The sequence below is a fragment of the Oryza glaberrima genome, chromosome 7 (assembly GCF_000147395.1).
Source record: "Oryza glaberrima chromosome 7, OglaRS2, whole genome shotgun sequence".
NCBI lineage: Eukaryota > Viridiplantae > Streptophyta > Magnoliopsida > Poales > Poaceae > Oryza > Oryza glaberrima.
The window spans coordinates 7807310-7830171 of record NC_068332.1 but is presented as its reverse complement, the minus strand read 5'-3'; the positions used below and the strand labels follow the sequence as shown (position 1 = coordinate 7830171).

General features: G+C 42.2%; 1 protein-coding gene, 1 non-coding gene and 1 pseudogene across 2 annotated transcripts; 1 reads left to right on the top strand and 2 right to left on the bottom strand.

Annotated features, from left to right (window-relative positions):
• The first annotated feature begins 9032 nt into the window (after positions 1 to 9032).
• On the top strand, positions 9033 to 10789 carry LOC127780470 (benzyl alcohol O-benzoyltransferase-like). The gene is made up of 2 exons (XM_052307383.1): positions 9033 to 9539; positions 9639 to 10789. Exons 1-2 carry the CDS (start codon positions 9087 to 9089, stop codon positions 10563 to 10565), a joined length of 1380 nt encoding a protein of 459 aa, XP_052163343.1. The 5' UTR covers positions 9033 to 9086; the 3' UTR covers positions 10566 to 10789.
• A 6352-nt stretch (positions 10790 to 17141) lies between these two features.
• Positions 17142 to 17672, bottom strand: LOC127780836 (pathogenesis-related protein 1-like; annotated as a pseudogene).
• A 4070-nt stretch (positions 17673 to 21742) lies between these two features.
• Positions 21743 to 21849, bottom strand: LOC127780980 (small nucleolar RNA R71). Its single transcript, XR_008018870.1, has one exon. It is a non-coding gene; the product is annotated as a small nucleolar RNA R71 (small nucleolar RNA).
• Positions 21850 to 22862: the final 1013 nt, after the last annotated feature.

The following is a 22862-nucleotide window of genomic DNA, read 5'->3' as shown; positions in this document are numbered from 1 at the left end:
CGGACTCCTCCATCGATCCCATAAAATGACAGAAGAGTAGGAGAAAGAGGAGCGCAACCAAAGGGTGACTGGGGTGGACTAGCCAGCTCATCCCAAACATCCGGCTCACGCGCGCACCGGCGGTTCGAGGCACTCTTCATCGACGACTAGAATAACACCACTAAATGCCTAGCAGCACATGGAAAAGAGTCAAAAGACCACTCTCATTGTCCCCTAGGAGAAGGCCACTACGCATCACTTTGACAACCTCTGCGTGCTCGAAAGGTACCTGCCTCCACCATCTCCACCCCATGCGCCCACGCTCTCCCATCTCGATTCATAAGTTCTCCTGCTCGTCTGGCACTTTGGTGATCAAGGGTGGAGCTCAAGCTATATCGTTGGTTTGTCATTAGGCCAGAGTTCCACTACTGCGCCATTGCCTTCACTCTTACTTGGCCGAGAGAGATGAGGGGCACAATAGACATTTCATAGGGCTACTGTGGTAAAAGAATATGAACAATGATAGAAGTGGCATTTAAAGAATAGCACATCCTTTGAGGCAAATAATTAAATTTTCCCCTTATCATTTGCCTAAGACCTATACCCATGAAAAAACAGCACTACTACAAAAATGCCCATAGGTGTCGGTTTTTCAGCCAGCACCACTGACCTAGTGTCATTGGTGCCGGTCGTAGAACCGGCACCTTTGTGCTCTCCTAAATTCAAAAAAAAAACAGAGAAGCCGGCTCTAAGCCGAGCCGAGCTGATGCTTATGAGCCAACCCATTCCCCGGTCAATAACAATCACAGATCAATGCAGATCAATCACAGGTCAACAACAACAAATCCATCAATAACTACACAAGCAAGAACTGCACGAGCAAGAACAATCCATGCACGAACTCATTAGTGATGTCGCCGCCAGAAATCCTTGGCCACCCACCGCTGCCTCCCTTGGCCACCGCCACCAACCCACCCCGACCGAATCTGCGTGCCACCAGTGGATGGCCGATGGAGAGGGAGAAGAAGAAGTCGCTTGTGGGGAGGCTGCATGTTGCCGCCGCCTCCCATCCCACCGGATGTGGTGGAGGGGAGGATGCTGCAGCCGCCCGCCGCCTCTCATCCCACCGGATCTGGTGGAGGGGAGGGCGTCGCCCGCTGCCGCCGCTGTCGCCGTCAACGCCAAATGCGGGAAGGAGGAGGGGGCGAGAGAGAAGCGACTGTCAGGCCACTGCCGTCCACAACCTCTCTCACCACCCTGTCATCTGCGCCACTGTCGGGCCTCCATGTCGCGCGCCGCCACCATCCATCCACACGGTGTAGACCAGCTCCTCCATTCCTTCCACGTGCTTGCCCCTCAGCTACCCCCTCCGGCAGTGCGTTGTCGAGACCTCGCCATCCCCCAAATCTCTTCTTTTCTCCCCCTTATCTACCGTCGTTGGTGCCGATTCCTCACCACCACTTCGTCATCGTTCCGCCGCTGATCTTTTCTTCTCTCCCTATTCGCAGCAAATCATTCTTCCACGCGACGGCTGTCAGGACGTAGGTGGTTCCTGTAGGCGCTGTCAGTCGGAGGGGTGTACGCAATGGTGGGTATGATCCAGCGGCTAGCAAGGTCGCTCTCCGCCCAAATCCAAGGGCGACCGGCCCATGGCGCCAATGCGGTTAACAGAACTCATTATGCAGTTCATCAAGAGCAACGTACCTGCCCACGGTGCGTCGGTGCACCTCCCTACCCACTGTGATAGGCTGGCCGAAGAACACTAGCACGACCTTATCCAAAGAAACCATGCCTCGCGTGGCCAGTCGCCATGGCCGAGCAGGAAATGATGTCCCGGCCATCCGGGAAATCGTCGAGGAGCGTCGTGCGGAGGCGAGCTCGCGCGCGCGAGGTAGACCTCAACGAGAGCATCGCGAACGACGCGGCGGCAGCCGCTGCGCGAGCTTGGGCACGTGGGCGTGTACAGCCGGCGGCCTCGCCGTGCTAGGTCGTTGTTCTCCAGAACGAGTTGAGCGATTCTGGGAGCAGGGTCATCGACGCGCCCTGGCACGAGCGAGAGCTCGGACAACCATCACAGCGTTGGGTCGAGCCACCTAGACAGTCTCAAAGACCCTGCATGCCCTCGGGTCACCGAGCGCCAGCGCCGACACCTTGTTGCCATCACAGTACACCTTGGGGGTTGGCCGTGAAGTCCCACCCCTAGAAGAACGACGAGCCGGGCATATCGTCGAGCGACTGCTGCACCGCCTGCAACGCTAGGAAGTCGACTGGGTCAAGAATCCCCTCCGCCACCACAGCTGCCACCGCCAAGAATTACACCCAGCCGCTGTCACACGGCGAACTGAGGTGGGGGAAGGAGAAAAGGAACTGCTCTGTGGAACCCACCGCGTATGTTTTGCCATGTCTCACTGACATGTAGGCTCCAGCTGTAGACATCGGTTCATAAACCATCGAAGAAGTCGATTTGCATTGGTTTTTAAAAGTGGAGGAGGCATTATACCTAGTTTTTTATGGTTAAGAGATGCGATTCGACCAAGGACAATAGTTGATGGAGTAAAAATAGATTTATTACACCATACAAATAGATTTATCGTGATTATTGTGATTTGTAAGCGGAATTCTCATAGAAGTATTTTTCCCCTAAAACATATCCCCTATATTTCATATTATAAGTCGTTTGACTTTTTTCGTAGTCAAACTTTTTTAAGTTTGACCAAGTTTATAAAAAAATATATTAGTATTTTTAAAAAACATATTATCAAAATATATTTAATGTTAGATTTAATAAAATTAATTAGATAGTTTAGATGTTGCTAAATTTTTCTATAATCTTGGGAAAAAAGAAACGGAGGGAGTGTCTCTAATCTTGGGCACCCAAACACCAATTAGCTAGAAGAGCAGATACAAGTGGGATCGAATTAATGGTCGGTCTCTCTTTAACCAACAACTTGAACTATTAATTTTTAAAAAATTATATAATTTGACACGTCATCAGATTTATATTTTTAATTTACTGTCAAATAATTTCATTGCATATACTACATATTTTTAAATAATAATATTAACAGAATTGTTTGGTTTAGGAAAAAAACGGATAACTAATTTGGAACGGAATTAGCACAAGAGATGACGTATTGTTTACGTAGTTTTATCTTTGTAATTGTGAAAAAGGCAACGGGACATGACAAGAACTCACCGCCGGCCAGTGCCATTTATTTATGGCAAAGCGTGGAGAATCCACATTATTAATCAAGGATGATATTAACTGTTAGGGTTAGAAGCAGTCAGAACCTGTTTTATTAAAAAACAATTAATCACATGATTAGTGAGGATGGTGTGAATAATGCCATTGTTTTTTGATCGTGTTTATATACAAGTACCATTTTAGAAAACTCAATGAAGTTGTTGGCTGCATACATTCGGTTTAGATGTAGAAGTCGGATTTTATTTTATTTTTTTTAAAAAAAAAGAAAACCAGGAATGTAAGTAAGGCCGGAAGCTTGAAATGTACAATATATTAATATTCGGTATAACAGTGCACAAAAAATAATATAGTTTTGGTTATAGTATTTCTTTTTTTTAAAAAAACATGGGTTCCGCTTTTCCACATGCACACTTACTAACACAAATATGTAGAGATAATTGCACGGTTGATAAATTAGTCACACCAGCCCACAACACTTATTACTTTGGAATTTTAGTAATTACGAGCTATGCCGATATTCGATTTCAAGGCAAATTTAAACATATATGATCGAAAGTTTATTAGCCAGCTCATGCTAATAATTGAAAATATATTTAAAAAAAATCTTCGTCATCGAAACTCACTGCCGCCAGACACGTTAAACCAAGGTTAATCACAACTTGCAAGGTACAGGTGTGGCACACTGGGACGTTGCCTTTTCTTTGCTATGAACATGTTCAGGAGTAAAGCGACCGAACTGGACAATTGGTCGTAGCAAACGGCTAACCATATGGCCAACTAGCACCTCACACTTGCGCTGACTAGTCTCTCGCATACTTATCTGGTCATATTATATACTGAGTATATCAGATAAGACTTGGTTAAATTTTAAAATATTATCTATTAATAGTTTTTCAAATACTCCCTCATTTCCATTTTGACATATATATAAGGTGTTTAAGGTTTGTTACAAGTTAGTTTGATCAAGTTTATGTAAAAAAACACATAAATATTTTGAACAGCAAATTAGTTTAATTAGAGTCACCGCTAAATATATTTATTTTGTGTGAAAAATATATTTATGTTTTTTCTATAAATTTAATCAAACTTTTAGCAAGGTCAAACTAAGAAAACCTTACAGTAGAACATAAGCGCTGAATAGTTTCAAAGATGGTAGTCGTACTACGGTACTATATTTACTTTGCAAAGTCATTTGGAATTATATATAAGAATACTCTATATAAAAACACAATACGGGATTAATCAAAATTCAAAATAAAAAATAAAATAAATTTATAAAATAGAAAAAAAGAGCTCAAATAGAATAAAATTTATAAATTACTAAAATATTCAATAAAAATAAAGACTATCTAAATAAGAGACAGTCTAGAACGCATGACGAGATTAATTAAATTTCGAAATAACAAATAAAATAAATTTTAAAAATAGAAAAAAAATTATAAAAGTTCAAGTAGAATAAAAATTTATGAATAAAAATTATCGCAATGAAAAATATGCAATTTAAAAAAAAAAGCTCATCTAGAACACAACGATGATAAATGACAATAGAGGGAATAAGCAATAGGCATGTAAAGGAGTAGAGTGCTGGCGGTTGATGGGATATCTAAAAGATATAAACAAAACCCCAAATAGAATCCCAATGACGATTAAGAGGAGTGACGATGGGCATACCGTTAAGCAGCATAGTCACAACGATTGGCGGGACTTATATATGAAGAGTAAAAACAAACCCCAATGACAATCATGTTCGATTTTTAAAATCTCAATGACAATAAGGAGGGGAGGCAGCGAGCGGGCAGTAGAGAAGTATAGTGGTGAAGCCATTAATGATTTGGTGTGATTTATAGAAAGTAAAAAAGAATACAAATGATTATTGTTTGTTCGATTTTTAAAATCCCAATGACAATAAAGAGAGGTGGCAGCAGACGGGCCGTAGAGTAATAAACTGGCAATGTTTGACGATACTTCTGAAAATTATGAAAACGAAACCCAACATGACAATGAACTCTAAAAGCTATAATGCCTAATTTTTAAAGTTATAAAGAAGATGAATAGAAGTAGTGGTAGATCGAGTAAGCAAATAAAAGGTGACAAAGTAGTAAGGGGTAGCAATTGGTGTGGCTTTTAAAAACTATAAAATTATTAGAATCACAGGAATAATAATTTTAAATAAAATCATGTGTAAAAAAATAATTTTAAATTGATGCTAGCCGCGCAATTATGTGGGTCACCCGACTAATTGGCAAAGAAAAACAAGCCAGCACAGCTGCCACCGGCATGCCAAGCTGCTGCCAACCATCCAGGTGGTTGAGCATAATCCAGGAGGTACTCTGAACAACCAAGTTGCTTGATTAGACAATTGTTAAGTATCTAAATCTGCTTCCCGCAGCACATGTCCTTCTAAATCAAAACAGTTCATTGGATACTTGCAACAAAAAGTCTTGCACCGCCTATATTCATATTTTAGTTCTAAAACATAATAGATGGTCTATATAAGAGAGAAAGGCAATACATAGTAAACCTACGTAGCACGAAGACAGAAAAATTGTAAACTCCAAATCTATCTATCATAACAATGTACACGGTCTGCTATTAGTGGTTGGCCGTGTCACTCGACAGCAGGAAGTAAAGATAGCATATTAGGTCCATGAGCAGCCAACAGGACGAACCGACGAAGAGAAAATAAAGAAAACAAGATGATTATGTTTACGGTTGCTGCTGGTATGGGATAGATCGACTCCCGGCAGCAGAACATCATTCAAAGTTGAGTTGACGAACATGGGAAGATTGTACCTAGAACATGCATAGTCGATTTGCTGTTGCCGTCGAACTTCCAAGAAGACCGTGAGCCCCTAGCATGAAGATCTTGGTGTACGTGGCCGCCGGGGATGGGAAGGGCCGCGCTGGAGAGGTAGAAGGCCGCGGCGTCCCCGGAGTCCGCGGCGCGGAGACCTCCTTGCTCCCGCGGCGACGATGTGTGGGCGGTTGGATGGAGGCATTGGCGGCGCGGGAAGTGGTAGGGGAGGGGGGGGGGGGGGTGAGCGGGAGACCAGGCGGCGAATGGAGCGGCGGCCGGGATTCCGCGAGGAGGACGACCTGCAGCCGGCAGGGGGACGCACGCGGAGACCTCTTGCTCCCGTGGCGTCGACGTGCGGCGGTTGGATGGAGGCGGTGGCGGCGGGGGAAGTGGTGGTGGGCAGGGGGAGTGGGAGAGCGGGCTGAGAAGGGATTGGCGGTGAAGGAACCGTCGGCATGGGAGGGGGTTGCAGGAGGAATCTTGAGGGGATGCGGGTGAAGGAGGCAGCGTGATCAGGGGATGCGGGCGGAAGGGGAGGAGCGTGTGCGATTGGATACCTTAGCACCAGCGTGACCAGGGGGTGCGGACGGAAGGGGAGGAGCGTGTGCGATTGGATACCTTAGCACCATCCGATCTCCCGATCCTACGATTAATAGCTCGCGTGTCTGTTAGGTTGGCTTCACCGCCATCACTACAGACTTAAGTAGTAGAGAATAGATATTAATAGTTTTTCAAGCACTCCCTTGCTTCCATTTTGACATATAAGGTGTTTAAGGTTTGTTACAAGTTAGTTTGACGAAGTTAATATGTAAAAAAGAAAAAACAGAAATATTTTGAACAGAAAATTAGTTTCATTAAAATCACCGCTAAATATATTTATTTTGTGTGAAAATATATTTATGTTTTCTTTTACAAACTAAATCAAACTTGTTAGTAAGGTCAAACTAGGAAAACCTCATGGAACATCAGCGCTGACTAGTTTAAAATATAGTAGTCGTACTAGATTTACTTTGAAAAGTCATTTGGAATTAGAATAGAAAATATAAGCATGTGCATGTTTCATCATATAAAACGCCCATTGATTGTCTAGGCTAGCTTGAAGGCCAACATTTGAACTTACGTTCAATAGCTTTGATATTTTTTCTTTGACGCAAAAGGTAGAGAGACTCTACTTGTAACCATCTATTTCTATTATATACTAAAAGTACATTAATCTTCCTATAAACGCTCCTAAGCCGTCATGTGGTGCTCCTACAAGCACTCCTAGGTTGCCACGTGGCATTCTATAATCTCACCGTCGATTTTCATTTAAATTGGTGGACCCGTTATTTTAGACCGTTAGATTATATCTATTTTAAAAAAAATGTATGCTTCCTGTGTATACACATAATCCGTTTACTTACCTAAAATAGAATCTGCATATCCGAAAACGTACGATGGGAAAAAGTATACCTTTACCTACTGTTCGTTTTGAAAAAAAAAACAAAGGACGCACGTACCGTTTACCGGAAAAACGTACGATGGAAAAGAAATACCTTCACCTACTGTTCATTTGAAAAACAGGACATACTTACGGTAAAAAATGAAAAGTATATGTAAATGTTAGAACCAATGTGGAAAAATATATAGACGATCTTTTTAAAATAGGATTTTCTATCCAAACAAAATAAAATTTATTAGTTCACAAAAATATGGTCACGTGACACTTCTACCTGCACTCCTAGAGTGTCACGTGGCACTAGGTAATCTCACCATCGATTTTCATTTAAATTGATGGACCTATTATGAACAATAGGTGACGAAAACAAACTAGACGCTAAAGTATACTCCCTCCGTCCCAAAAAATGCAAGTCCTAGCATCCCAATGCAACACTAAAGGAGAGGATAAATATCCAAACTACTCCTCATTATTAGTAAATTAGTATTGGTGGGTAGGTGGGTAAGAGGTATTGAAGGAATAATTTTTTTTTATTTGCGAACCGAGAGTAGATAAAAAGGTAAAAGTTGATTTATTTTGAGACAAAAGTTTGAATGGTAGAAGTTGATTTATTTTGGGACGGAGGGAGTAGATCTTTATTGAAACATAAATAATGATATGATACTCTGAAGATTGTCACGGTCATATATATGTTTAGCGATATATTTTTAATGATCAAAATATTGTATCTATACCATATAAAAATTTAAGCGGTACTGATTAAATTTAAACAAATGGTGTCTACACAAAAACGTAAAAATATACTATTTTTATGAAAATAATTGTTTTTCATCACATCCATATTCTCTTTCTTTCCTGAAAGTCATCGAGCAGGAGTGACATACATATGATTGAGTTGAGGCAGACCTAGTAGAGGCCACCATTGACAATAGTACTCAACTTCGTACTTACTAATATTAATCATCTTTGAGGGTGCTAATAATGAAATAGGACTTATATGTCCACGCTGGATTTGAGAAGCACGAGTACGTCGCTCTGAAACCCATGTTTGAAGGCAACAGAAAAATAAATCCTTGGTAGCTCTACCCGTTAGAGGGGATATTCGTATATAATTTTTAACAATGTTATCCTATTAACCAATAGAACCAATATTTTTAGAATATTTATTTATATATTTAAAACTAAGAGTTGACATAAATATTTAGGTATGTATGTAGTGGAGATTAATGTTTTACGTATTAACGATGTATTAATTATATATTAGGCTTATTTTGGTGATACAATGTAGTTCCATTATTTAAAAGACATCTAGCAAGAATGATAATAAGTAATGGTGACAATAGGTGAGTTTACATGTAATCTTAACAAAAGTGATTTTTGTTTGAATATAAGAAACATTCTTATCGTTTATTAAAGTCTACGACATATATTTTTTAATTATAAGGCGAAATCTATAATTTCTTATATACATATAGTGATATATGACTTAATTCTATTAACATTATCTCTATCAATAATAAATAAGGTGCCCGCGCATATGCGCGTGCTTCCTTTCTCCTTTCTAGTTGTATTAATGGTGGTCAAACCAGATAAAATCTGGTAAAGCCGAACAAGAGAACAGATATAGCTTTGATATAGCTAGGTGCAAAGCCAAACAACCAAAAGCCATGGCGCTGTCCTTCGCCGTGCGCCGCCGCGCGCCGGAGCTCGTCGCCCCCGCCGCACCGACTCCCCGCGAGACGAAGCGCCTCTCCGACGTAGACGATCCGGAGTCGCTGCGGTGGCAGGTCCCCGTCGTCTTCGTCTACCGTGCCAGGCGATGGCGAGCGCGCCGCCCATCAGCCGCGGCCGCTGATCCCGTGGACACCATCCGCCGGGCGCTCGCCGCCGCGCTGGTGCCGTACTACCCGTTCGCCGGGCGGCTCAGGGAGGTTGAAGGCCGGAAGCTCGTCGTCGACTGCACCGTCGAGGGCGTGATGTTCGTCGAGGCGGACGCCGACGTCCGCGTCGCCGACCTCGAGGCCGCCGGGCTCAGGGCGCCGTTCCCGTGCATGGATCAGCTGCTCTTCGACGTGGACGGCTCCGCCGCGGTGCTCGGCACGCCATTGCTGCTGATCCAGGTAAGCTTCATCTTTGCTCATTCACGCATCGACAACGGTGGCATGCATGGTACATGTCCACATGTGTTGAGTGTTGACTTGATCCATGGACGTACACAGGTGACCCGCCTCCTCTGCGGAGGATTCGTCCTCGGGATACGCCTCAACCACGCCATGTGCGACGCCTCGGGTATCGTGCAGTTCATGGACGCCGTCGCCGATCTCGCCCGCGGTGCCCGTGAACCGGCCGTCTCGCCGGCGTGGTCACGCGAGCTTCTGGACGCGCGCAAGCCACCCAAGCCGGCGTTCCATCTCCGCGAGTACAACGACTTCACCGCCGCGCCCCCGGCGGCGCCGTCCGTGGGCGCCCTCGGCGACATGGTCATGCGCACCTTCTCTTTCAGCCCCGGCGACGTCGCCGCGCTCAAGGGTGCTCTCCCGCCGCACCTCCGCGGCCGCGCGACGAGCTTCGACGTGCTCGCGTCGTTCGTCTGGCGCGCGCGCGCCAGGGCGCTCGAGACCCCCGCCGGCGAGGACGCGCGGCTGGCGATCATCGTCGGCTTCAGGAACAACGGCGAGCTCCGCCTGCCCCGCGGCTACTACGGCAACGTGTGCGTGCCGGTGACGGTGGCGATGCCCGCCGAGGCGCTGCGGCGCCGCGGCTCGCTCGGCGACGTGGTCGAGCAGGTGCGCGAGGCGAAGAAGACGGTGACCGCCGAGTACGTCCGGTCCGTGGCCGACACGCTGGTGATGCGTGGGCGGCCGGCCATCGACACGGCGAACCTGCTCCTCCTCTCCGACGTCCGGCTCGCCGGCTTCCACCGCGTGGACTTCGGGTGGGGCGAGCCGGTGTACGGCGGGCCCTCGCACGCGTGGTTCGGAGTGAGCTACTTGATCGCCGTCAAGAACGGCGCCGGGGAAGATGGTGTGGCCGTGCCGGTCGTGCTGCCGGCGGCGGCCATGGAGCGGTTCACGTCGGAGATTGAAAGGCTGCGCAAGGGTCAGCAGCGTGTACACTTTCGGGTTCAAACAACTAGCCGCATTTAGTTTTTGACCAAAATATCCTTGCATATGTCGCAGTTTGCATTTTTCTAATAGCTACTTCTACCATATATTATATTTGTTGTCATATTTTTCTAAAATATCCTCGTTCACATGGCAAATGTCGCAATAGAAGTTGCATCTGTCGGGTTTTAAAAACTAGCCGAATTTAGTTGTTTGACCAAAATAAGCTTGCATCTGTCGCCTTGTGAAATTTCAATGTCGAATACTTTTTTAATAGTCCCATTAGAAATTACTACTCCCTCTTGTGTTTTGAAAAGTTGTTCGTTTCATAAATATATATACATATTGGAGGAAAGTCTTAATATATTATGTAAAATTTTACTTCCTCCGTTTTACAATGCAAGTCATTCTAACATTTCACACATTCATATTAACATCAATATAATGTGTAAAATACTAGAATGACTTGCATTGTGAAACGGAGAAACTTTAGGATGGGCCTTCCTATTGCACGCAGTTGTCCCTGAAAGCAAATCGGCCCATGTTCTCTGAGCGCAGTGTGCCCTTAACTCCCGCCGCTAACTCTAGCTTAGCATTAATATCGTTTCTAATTCGTATTTAGTGTTTTTACAATAAAACAACATATAAACAATCGAGTTGAAAAGTTATGAGATTGGAGTTAAAAGCTTTGAAACTTAATTTGAAAATTTCAAATCCGAGTTGAAAATTTTAAAATGTAGGTTGAAAATTTCAAACTTGAGTTGAAAGTTTTTAAATTTGAATTAATTTTTTAAATTTTGAGGTAAAAGTTTTTAAAATTTTAAATTGACAGTTTCAAATTTTAAGTTGAAAGTTTGCTCATTTTTTTTTAAAAAAATTCTTTTTATGAAAAACAAATAATATATAAATTAAATTAAATGGATGTAGCTTTCTTAGATGGAGATTAAATGGATCACGCTGGATTAAACTTCATGCATGAGCCAGCTACTAATCGGAATATCGGATGATAAATTTCTCTTGGTCTTTTGTGTCTAGAAGTTCTTTTTTCTGATTATATTGGGATTGGGATGGAGGGAGTACTATATTGCTTCCCATCCCACAATCACAAGTTTTGTTTAACATCGGTATAATTTAATAAAATATAAATATAATTCTCGCCTGATATCCATCGAGAATCAACGGGACATATATGTGCTTGGTGTGAGAACTCGCCACACTGATGGAATGCAAAAATAAAACATGAATGGGATATTTTTGTGCTTGGTGTTTAGAGAACTCCCGATCATATATCGTGTACAAAGGACAGAAAAAAAACATGAAACGAAAGAGAAAAGGTTTTAACCCCATGAAAAAGGAAGACTTAACTTATTTATTACTAAAACATCAGAAATGCTACTTACCGGTATACCGTTTGGAGTCGATCCCGGACAGGACAATTTCTCACGGATCAGACAGACACCCTCACGAATCAGATACACACCCTGAAGAAGCATCTGAGCAGCTCCCAAACAGACACCTACAGCTCCCAAATGACTCCCAAGCATTTGAGTCATGGCTGCGGCGGCGGCGACGAAGCCGGTGGCGGCGGAGCCTGCTCACGACTCCTCCTCTTCAGCGACGCCGGTGCGCACGAGGTCAGCTGTGCCGGTGAGGGAGAGTGGCGTGAGCGTGGTGGTGGCGGTTGCGGCGGCGGCTGCTGCGGCGGAGTCGGTGCGTACGATACCCCTTTCTCTCAATCCTCTTTTTTCATCGATTTTCTGATTTCGTTTTTAACATCTCTTCATTTTTTCATTTTCTAGGGTTCGTTGAATCCCAACCTGTGGATGGGGCTCGTCATATCACATCCAAATTAAAATCAAAGTAAGCTAATACTCTCCCTTTTTTCTGTGTGTTTTTTTCATTCACTAGGGGTGTTTGTAGTAGAGGTGAGGGATATGTGCTGAATCATATGATACTTGCAGCAAAATGTTCGAATTGGAATAGATCGCTAAAAATGCTTCTAGCTATATATTGATGGGAAGGCAAACAATATTGCTTGGAGCAATTTTGCATTAACAAGTACACACTGTCTTGAAAGAGAGAAATCTCCATTCAACTAGCTACTTACTAGTTAGGATTTTTTAGGTGAACTGAAGCGTAAACAAAATCAGAGAAATATGCATCAGTCGGTTGCCGGCTTCTAGTTCCGGGCATACTTTGCTTTGCATGCATGGATGCAATGTCTCTAATACAATAATTCATTTTTGCTCTATGGTTCTTACGGAAAGATATAGTAGTACCTCGTGCCGGTATGGATGTAGGGCACATTGGTTCAACTCGGAACAACGCTATATGCCTATATGTTGTCAACGAGAAACCATCAAACATACATTATTTTCTTGATCGACGTACGACCATAAATGTTACTTTCATGGTTGAGATTTAGCAAATCTGTTCATTCAACTTAACAATCTTTTTTATTAACTTAACACATACTCCTTCCATATTTTAATGTATGACACCGTTGACTTTTCGACCAGCGTTTGACCATTCGTTTTAATCAAAATTTTTGTGCAAATATGAAAAAAATTATGTCATGCTTAAAGAACATTTGACGACGAATCAAGTCATAATAAAACAAATGATAATTACATAAATTTTTTGAATAAGACGAATGGTCAAACATTGGACCAAAAGTCAACGTCGTCATACATTAAAATATGGAGATAGTATTACTTAACTAGCTAGGTTCACATACACCAGCGTCATCCTCTCATTTTAAAATAATGGTTGACTCGTCTTCTCCTGTTCCTGCTGGTGGGTTTAATTACCAAACTCAACTCCTAAAAAAAGCGTTAGACCAACATCAAGCGCAAAATTAGTGTCCTATATAGCAAACAAAGAAAACATAACCAATCGATCCTATTTCTTGCATAAACATTAATTTCAGAATGCACAGATATATATGTTTAAAAAAAGCCTTGCATATACGTACGCTTGATATTTGTTGCCTATATACTCCATCCGTTTCTAAATATTTGACGCCGTTGATTTTTTTAAATATGTTTGACCGTTCGTCTTATTTAAAAAATTTAAGTAACAAGAAAGGAAGCCCGCACTGATACGCGGGCATTTTATTTTTAATGATAAAGAGAACAGTAAAAGAAGTATTATCTCACCATATTCATCTTAGAAATTCACCATAAGAGATGGTAAATTATCTTATAATGGTAACTAAAATGGAAGAAAAATACTTATGCCATGAAATAGATCATAGACTTTGATATACTAAATTATAAGAATGTATCTCAAATTTCAAAAAAAAAATCACTTAGTCCATGCTTAGATATAAACTCACCTATCACCACTATAGATTATTATTATCTTGAAAGTTGGGTCCCTTTTCATAAATGGAATTGTATTAATACCATAAAAAGAGCCTAACACATCAGTAATACAATAAAATAATCATGAACACTTCACTCATAATTCTCTATCTTATGTCCAAATCTATGTATAGATATTCTTAAACCATTCACTAGAACGGTAACCACCATCTCAATCGGGCGGCAACCCCATCTCAATCGGGCACGGCGTCCGTCACAGCCTATATACCAACATTACGTTGGAATTAATAGATGGGTCTTAGCCCATTAAAAGATTAATTCTTTAGAAAAATAAAAAAAGCTCACCTCATGGGATAGCATGCATAGAGAGTTTAGTACACCTTGCCTATTCTAGCAGAGGGAAACCTCCTTATAAGGGAGGATGCTCTCCTAGCAACTTGAGACATGCTCTCCTCGCCTGGCATGGCGTGCGCGTGCACGATGTACGCGTCAAATGGTCCGCCAAAATTGGTTCCTCACCCTTGCGCAGATGCAGTCTCTTTTTGCAGTTTTATTTTACTGCGGGAAATTTAGATTTATTTTTTGGAAACACTCAGAATAATCAGGTGCCTGAAATGGCGTGGAGTCCGAATAAGTTACACGTGACTTATCCAGTTCGGTTACACGGAATGGAGATCGTGCAAGCGTCCTGATTAATCTAGGGTTTGCATCTTCCTTTGTACTACATCATCAGTCGTGGTCTACTTCATCTCACTTATCGGCGTGCACTGGTGATCGGGAGAGCAGATCTCCAGAACCTTCACCTTCAATATCCTGCACCGGTAGAAGGTGGCAATAAGGTTTTTGGAAGTGCTTCTCACGACTGTTTCCTGTTCAACTACAACGGTTCATCTTCCTCTTCACTCGCGTCATCCTCTCGTTTTAACACATATTACTTAACTAGCTACGTTCACATCCACCAGCGTCATCCTCTCGTTTTAAAAAAATGGTTGACTCGTCTTCCTGTTCCTGCTGGTGGGTTAAATCACCAAACATCAACTCCTAACAAAAGCCTTGGTCCAATGTGAAGGGCAAAATTAGTGTCCTATATAGCCAACAAAGAAAACATAGGCATCGTATTCCTTGGCCTCCCACTCATCAACATTAATTTAAGAAGGCACAAATATGTTCTAAAAACCTTGCCTATATGCTCGATATTTGTTGCCTATATACCAGCATTGAGCAACAATATCAAGTCAAGTTGCCTAACCTACTAATAAAATAAGTTAAACGCCTTAAAGGTTATAGGCTTTGTCATCTACCTAGATGTTAATAGTGAAATTTGGTAAGCCTCTAAGATAATTATCACATCGTCAATAGTCGGATTCCTGCTATAATCGGTTAAGGAAATCAATATATTAAAGGAAGCTTATCCAGAAGTACCTGAGTTCAAGGAGGATGCGGCATGGCAAGTTATCTATTAATTAGGAATATTTTATTAGTTTTCTTTTATCCTTAGAAAAGTATGTTTAGTGTCATATAAGGACTTTATGTTTTCGTTTTATCTTTTGGAAAGTTTCTTTCTTGTCCTACAAGGATAAGCATCTACCCATGGGTATAAATATTTACACCCGGAGTCATTGCAAACTATCTTTCGATCAATACAACTACCCTTTTTTCTGAGGTTTTTACTTATCAACCGCCGGAATTTGGCACCTAACGCGGGGCTACATCGGTTCAATTCGATCTTCAGCAAAGGGGTAAGTCCTACCTTCTTTCGACCCTGGTGAATCTATCGGCTACATTGGTGTTATTCAAGACTACATCGCTTTCGATCTCTTACAACGCTCTGGTTTGGTTGATATATTTGCCTACCTGATATCTCAATTCTATATCTAATTGCATTGTGTTTAGAGATGCATCGGTTTAGTAGGAACTGTCTTGGTTAGGTCCGATCTTCTGTCTTAGCCGATATATCTCTACAATCACAATGCTGTTATAAATAAATTTGTTATATCCATCACATTAGACAAATCTATCGGCTCATCGAGTATTAGATTATTATATATAATCTCGTGTTGCATCGGTTAGGTCCGACCTACTAGATTGTTGTTGATAAATCTTGTTAAGTCGATAGGTTCATGCTAGTGTTTTATCGAGGTGCTAGCCGATAAGTTATCTGGACGTTGCATCGGCTTACAAGCATTACATACAAGTTGGATTTAGCCAAGGTTTTACTGTTTATCTAATCTTGAGTATTTAATGACATCGAATCTCTAGCCGATGTATGCTTTAACCATCGGATCAGTACTTATCCTATCATATTATTTTTAGCTGATTGGTTTCTATTGGACTATATTATTGTTATATTTTATTATCGTCAGCCGATTGTCTTTATATTATTATCTACATTGAACATATAGCCGATTGCTAAAAACCCTATCGACATCAGTTGTTATCGGCATCGGCTAATATCAGCTATTGGCTGGAATTACTCCATTGGCTTGTCATCCAATCGGTTGTTTTATCTACTGTTTACATATTTTGTCAGTTGCAGGATCAAACTAACTGGCACGTCCGCATCTCATCAATCTTTGAATCTGCACTGGAGCTAAGCAGATCTCCCATGCCAGTGCGTCGACGTTGACACTCTGGCGATAGAGATGCGACAGGAGGCCACCGCAGACAGGGCGGCCGCTGGTGGACGCCGTGCCAGAGCCGTTGACCCAGCTGCTGCTCTTGTGCATGTCCCCAGTAGATATTGGGAAGAGGTGGGGAGGAGATATGACAGGTGGGTCCCACCAATTTTTTTTAAAGAAAATGCTGACTGGATTGCCACGCGTACGTCACGTAGGACAAAACCGCTCTGGATTGGGTCAAGGGGGGAAATTCGTCCGGTATTCAAAGTTCAGGGTGTAAAATGTCTAGTTTTCGGGTTTAGGGAGGTAATTCGGTTGACCATATAAGAGATATGGTCGACCGCGATAGTTCAGACTCGTAATTCGTACTTTTTCCTTTATAAAACCATATAAGAGATATACCGTAAAAGAAGTCCGTACTTTTATTTATGGTAAAAACCATATTGATAGATACAATAATGACTACGGACTCTCTTATTCAGCATGTATATATATTTGTACGTAATATATATGTATCTTACGAGCATTCATACGTATGGAAACGGATCCTCTAACATACTACGCTCTCTAACTAATAATATGTAGGTTCATAACTATACCGAACCCATATATTAGTAGCCCACGTTAGAGAGAGCAGCTAGTTCATCAGAGGAGACTCGATCGGCTTAACGTAGCTAGTAGGGGCGCTCCCCGTTAATGTTGCCACGCGGGTTGTAGTTGCAGGCGATCGGCGTGCTGCTGCGACCGTTGATGTTGCAGCCGGTGACGCGCGCGCAGCCGATCTGGGTGGTGCGGCTCCACACCACCTGCGTGTAGTGGCCGCACACCTTCCCGCCGACGCAGCTGTTGCTGCTGCGATCGTAGTACGGCTTCTCGCCCACCCAGCTCCCCATCGCGTCCGCTGGCTTCCCGACCCAGCCGGCGGCGCTGCTCCACCCCCACTACAGGTTCTCACCGTATGGCCCCTGTATGTGGTCCGTGCGGCATGTGCTGGCATGCTCCCGGGCCTTCGCCGCCACCGCCTCGCTCCACGACACCTGCGCCTTGACGCCGACCGCGGCCCGGGCGTCGTTGTGGAGCTTGACGAACTGTGCCTTCTCGGCGTCCGACAGGTCGACGGCCATCGTCGTGGTGGTCGCCACCACGATGGTCGCAATGGCCACCGCCAGAGCAAAGGCAGCTCCTTTCTTCGGTACACTTCCCATGGTATCTCCAAATTCACGAGTGATCTTAGTCCTGCTCAGCTTGGCTAGCTATGTGACTGTACACAGAGGTGATGATTAACGCTTGCAATTAGGCAGTATTTATACTAAACAAGGAAGGTAGCCCACGCATTCGCGTGGGCATGAATCGTAGACTGTGTTTGAGAAACTTATAAAGGCAGAATATTAATCAAAACTTATAGAAGATCATTTAGCTTGTTTGGATTATTTGAGCACATTTAGAAAAAAACATAATATTTTCTTTAGTTAAAGGCACTCAATTGCTTATGCAGTGGCTCAGACTATCTATATTTCAGTTAGTTATTCTTGCTTATATAGTGTGAGTTTAGCTATACATGTTTCAAAATATATCATGGTGTGACTTGTATTGTTGAATTATTTCTTTTTCTATTGTCAAATTGAATATGTTTTTTTTATTTCTATTTCGATACTATAGATTTAATTTAGCTATGCATGTTTATAGAATGTAGAATGATTCATAGTGATATAATATTTGTTGTAATACTTTAAGGTATTTAGATGGCTACAAAGTGCACAGGTGAACTGTGCCCAAATGCTATAATTATATAGCAAAATATAGGCATATGTATCTTATATTGTTAATTTAGTTATAATGAGAGAACGGTTAAACAGAAATTTATTAGAGCTAGTTGTTTTAGTGAAAATTTGTTTTTTATCTAATTTATTAGAACGTCACGTGGCGTTATAGAAGCATTTATATGTGTGTCACATGGTATTTAGATACGTTTATAGGAAATTTGATGGACTTTTATAGATAGATTGGATATCGTGGATATAATTTAGAGACACCTGTTTGTAGAATTATTTAAAGTAAAATAATATATGCTGTTAACTTTTTTATAGTTAAAAATATTTCCTTGTTTTATCTAGTTGCCATATAAAGCATATGGCGCATAGAACGATCTTAAATTACTTATTTTGTTAAAATTAAAATAAGATATGTGGCTTAAATTGGAGATTGGAGATTAGGAAAGTAAAAATGAGATGAGGGGAGGAGTTACCTACGTACGTACGTACGTACCAACCGGAGAGGGGAGATCGATATATGTGGAGAGGGGAATTTTGTTTTTTTATTAGATCTAATGGCTGATAATATTGGACCCACCAATTTAAAGAAAAATCAACGGTTAGATTTTGTAGTGTCACTTGGTGGTTTAAGAGCGATTGTAGGAGCGACACATGGCGGCTTATGAGTATTCGTAGGAAGTTTCATGGACTTTTAGTATATAATAGAAGATAGATAGATGAGTTTGCTCTGCATGCATGGATGCAATGTCTCTAATACAATAATTCATTTTTGCTATATGGTTCTTACGGAAAGATATACCTCGTGCTGGTATATGGATGTAGGGCACATTGGTTCAACTCGGAAAAACGTTATATGCCTATATGTAGTACCCCAAGGTCCTGAGTTGAAATCTTCTATGGAGCGAATTTCAGACTGGGTTGTTTGCGGGACTAAGTTCCCTATTTCAATGGCCATATATATCCGATTGGATATAGAGGCCGGGTAAAAAATACCCTTCTCTAAAAAAAATATTGTCAACGAGAAACATTAAACATTTCATGATCGACGACCATATATAAATGTTACTTCAATGGTTGAGATTTAGCAAATCTGTTCATTCAACTTAACAATCTTTTTTTATTAACTTAACACATACTTAACTAGCTAGGTTCACATCCACCAGCGTCATCCTCTCGTTTTAAAAGAATGGTTGACTCGTCTTCCTGTTCCTGCAGCTGGTGGGTTAAATTACCAAACATCAACTCCTAACAAAGACCAACATCAAGCGCCAAATTAGTGTCCTATATAGCAAACAAAGAAAACATAACCAATCGATCCTATTTCTTGGCCTCCCACTCATCAACATTAATTTCAGAATGTACAAATATATATGTTCTAAAAGCCTTGCCTATACGCTTGATATTTATTGCCTATATACCAACATTACGTTGTAATAGATGGGCCTTAGCCCATTCAAAAATTAATTCTTTAGAAAAATAAAAAACGGTAACCTCATGGGATGGCATGCATGTGGAGTTTAGTGCACCTTGCCTATTCTAGGAGAGGAAAACCTTCTTATAAAGGAGGATGCTCTCCTAGCAACTTGAGACATGCTCTTCTCGCCTGGCATGGCGCGCGCGTGCACGATGTACGCGTCGAATGGTCCGCCAAAAATGGTTTCTCACCCTTGCGCAGATGCAGTCGCTTTTTACAGTTTTATTTTGCTGCGGGAAATTCAGATTTGTTTTTTGGAAACACTCCGAATAATCAGGTGCGTGAAATTGCGTGGAGTCCGGATAAGTTACACGTGACTTATCCAGTTCGGTTATATGGAGTGGAGATCGTGCAGGCGTCCTGATCAATCTAGGGTTTGCCTCTTCCTCTGTACTACGTCATCACTCGTGGTCTACTTCATCTCACTCATCGACGTGCACCAACTAGGTTGCAGATTATCACAATCTGCTTGATACATAGTATCAACTTATTGTGCACCAACTAAAGGTTGGTTTGCATTTACCGTCTTTCTTTGTTTGTTAGCAATTGTGTCTCGCTGAGCGGCCATACTTCTTCCTCTCTTTTTAGTGAGTGGAAGTTGAGTGGTTTTATTTGGTACCTCCACTCTTCCTGACGCATTCTGAGCGGGAATGAAAGATTTAGTCACACCTTTATAATTAGTAAATGCATTTGGCAGGTTATTTGCAAGTCTTTGCAAATGTATGATTTTCTGAACTTGGAGTTCAGTTTCAGTAGTACGTGGATCTGAGGCTGGAATACCCTGGGCATCCTAGTCAATTTTTTGGCATTCTTTCTGGTACTTGAAGTCTCCCCCTAATGCCGGGAAATGTTCTTCATCAAAGATAGTGTCAGCGAACTGGGCAGTAAATAGATCACCTGTTAAGGGTTCTAAATACTTTATGATCGACGGAGATTTCATGTGTGGGCCCATAGCAGTACGCTGTGGTGGTGAGATCGGTGTTGACGGTCGTTAGTAATCAGTTTCGACCGTCATATTACTAAAATAAAGGAGAATTAGTTATGCTTGCAATGCATAAACATGACAGAATAATAATATTCCACTAATATTAGGTTCACTAACTTTTTGCAGAGAATAAACATAAAGTGAAGGAGAATCGACATCGAATCAGACGATAAATCAATCGGACGATGTCGAGAATCAGATTTATGTATGAATGGGACAAGAACTCAGAATTGACACGATGAATTGGGCCAAAACTTACAAGTCTACGAAGAGAAGCAACGGAGAAGGCCGCCAGCCGAAACTTGGGGATAAACTCTGTAACCATAATATACCAGGAGTATTTCTACGCCATTGTTGGGAATTATATTTCTAGTAATGCTGTTAAAAAATACCAACAAGCATTTCTGGCGCCGTTGCCGGGGAAGATTCATAATAGATATTACCCGAACTAGTACTTTATATTTACCTCTGTATAATCACTGCCCTTTGTAGGCTAACCTTTGTTGTTTTCACTTTTGCTGTGGAAACAGTGTAGTGCATGACTGGTTTCAACTTGCCGGAAAACTTTAAGGAAAATCTAGAAGCTTTCTTCCGGAGCGTCAAGCCGCGAGTCATCGCTCCGCAGAAAACTCTACCAACAAAGAAACCAGCCGTACCAGCACCACCGACCTTCAGTACTATGGCTGACAAGACCCTCCGTGAATTCGCTGCTCCCTCTGCTGACAATGTGGCCATTGGGCCGCAGATCAACATGGGGGACGTGGATTTCAATCTGAAGTCCAACCTCATCACGATGGCATGGGCTAGCCCATTCTGCGGCAAGCATAATGAGAATGCCAATGCTCATTTCCAGCAGTTCCTGGAGATCTGTAGCACGTACACCATGAAGGATGTCAGTCCAGACGCCGTCAGGCTACGACTGTTTCTGTTTTCCCTCCTTGGGAAAGCGAAGCAGTGGTTTTATGCCAACTATGCTACGATCAACACCTGGGACAGATGGCCACGATATTCCTCTCGAAGTTCTTTCCCATGGGCAAAACCAACGCCCTACGCGGAAGAATTTCAAGTTTCCAGCAGACAAGGGACGAGTCCATTCCTGAAGCATGGGAACGACTTTAGGAATACGTGGCCGCCTGTCCTCATCATGGGATGGACGAATGGCTGATCCTGCAGAACTTTTACAATGGACTCACTCCCATGTCCCGTGACCACCTGGATGCGGCAGCTAGAGGAGCCTTCTTCTCTAAGACAGTTCGAGGAACCATTGATCTAATAGAGAAGATGGTCTCTAATATGGGTTGGAGCGAGGAATGACTCCAAACCCGTCAGCGAGGCATGCACACCGTCAAGGAGACGGAAATACTTGCCACCAAGCTGGACCTCCTCATGAAGCGATTGGACGACTACGACAAACGGCCATAAGGCTCCGTTAAAGCCTTGGACTCACACGTCACGTGTGAGGTCTGCGGTGGCATGGGTCATTCTGGGAATGACTGCCTGGAAACCCGTGAAGAGGCGATGTACATGGGCAACAACAACAACAACAACGGGTATCGTCCACAAGGAGGTCAGGGGTGGAACCAACCACGCAGTAATGGTAACTTTTCTAACCATCCCATACTATCATTTTCTTTTTAGTTTTTATTTTCTAATTTAGCAGCATTTTCTTATTAGTCCCTATATCTTTGATAATTTAGTTAAATCGGTACATATATGAGTACATCAGTTGTAATGACAATTATGTCATAGTCCTTTAGACTTCTAATGCTATATGTCATGTGACATATGTGTTTATTTAAATACTCTGCTTCACTAAATTTCGTGTTGTCTTAATAAAATGCCTTTTGCATATTATTTCGAGACACGCTCTACTTCCTCGCTTCATTAATTTACAAAATTCTATAAATTTTGTACTTTAATTTAGCAAATTCTCTTAATTATGTACAACATGGTTAATGGAGAATTTTTAATGCATGTTCGACTACACATTTTGACTTGGAATTTAAACACATGTTGATGGAGTCCTACAAATTGGCCACACTGGTCATAACCTAGGCAGCGAGTAAATCACCCATCATTAAGTGGTCTATATTTTGAGATGATTACCCGATGGAGTCCTACAAATTGGCTACATTGGTCATAACCTAGGCAGCGAGAATCTCGC

Bases quoted from the DNA above. Each gene is read 5' to 3' on its own strand.
- LOC127780470 (XM_052307383.1), top strand. From the start codon at position 9,087: ATGGCGCTGTCCTTCGCCGTGCGCCGCCGCGCGCCGGAGCTCGTCGCC. The intron at 9,540-9,638 runs GTAAGCTTCATC...GGACGTACACAG, and splicing joins CGCCATTGCTGCTGATCCAG to GTGACCCGCCTCCTCTGCGG.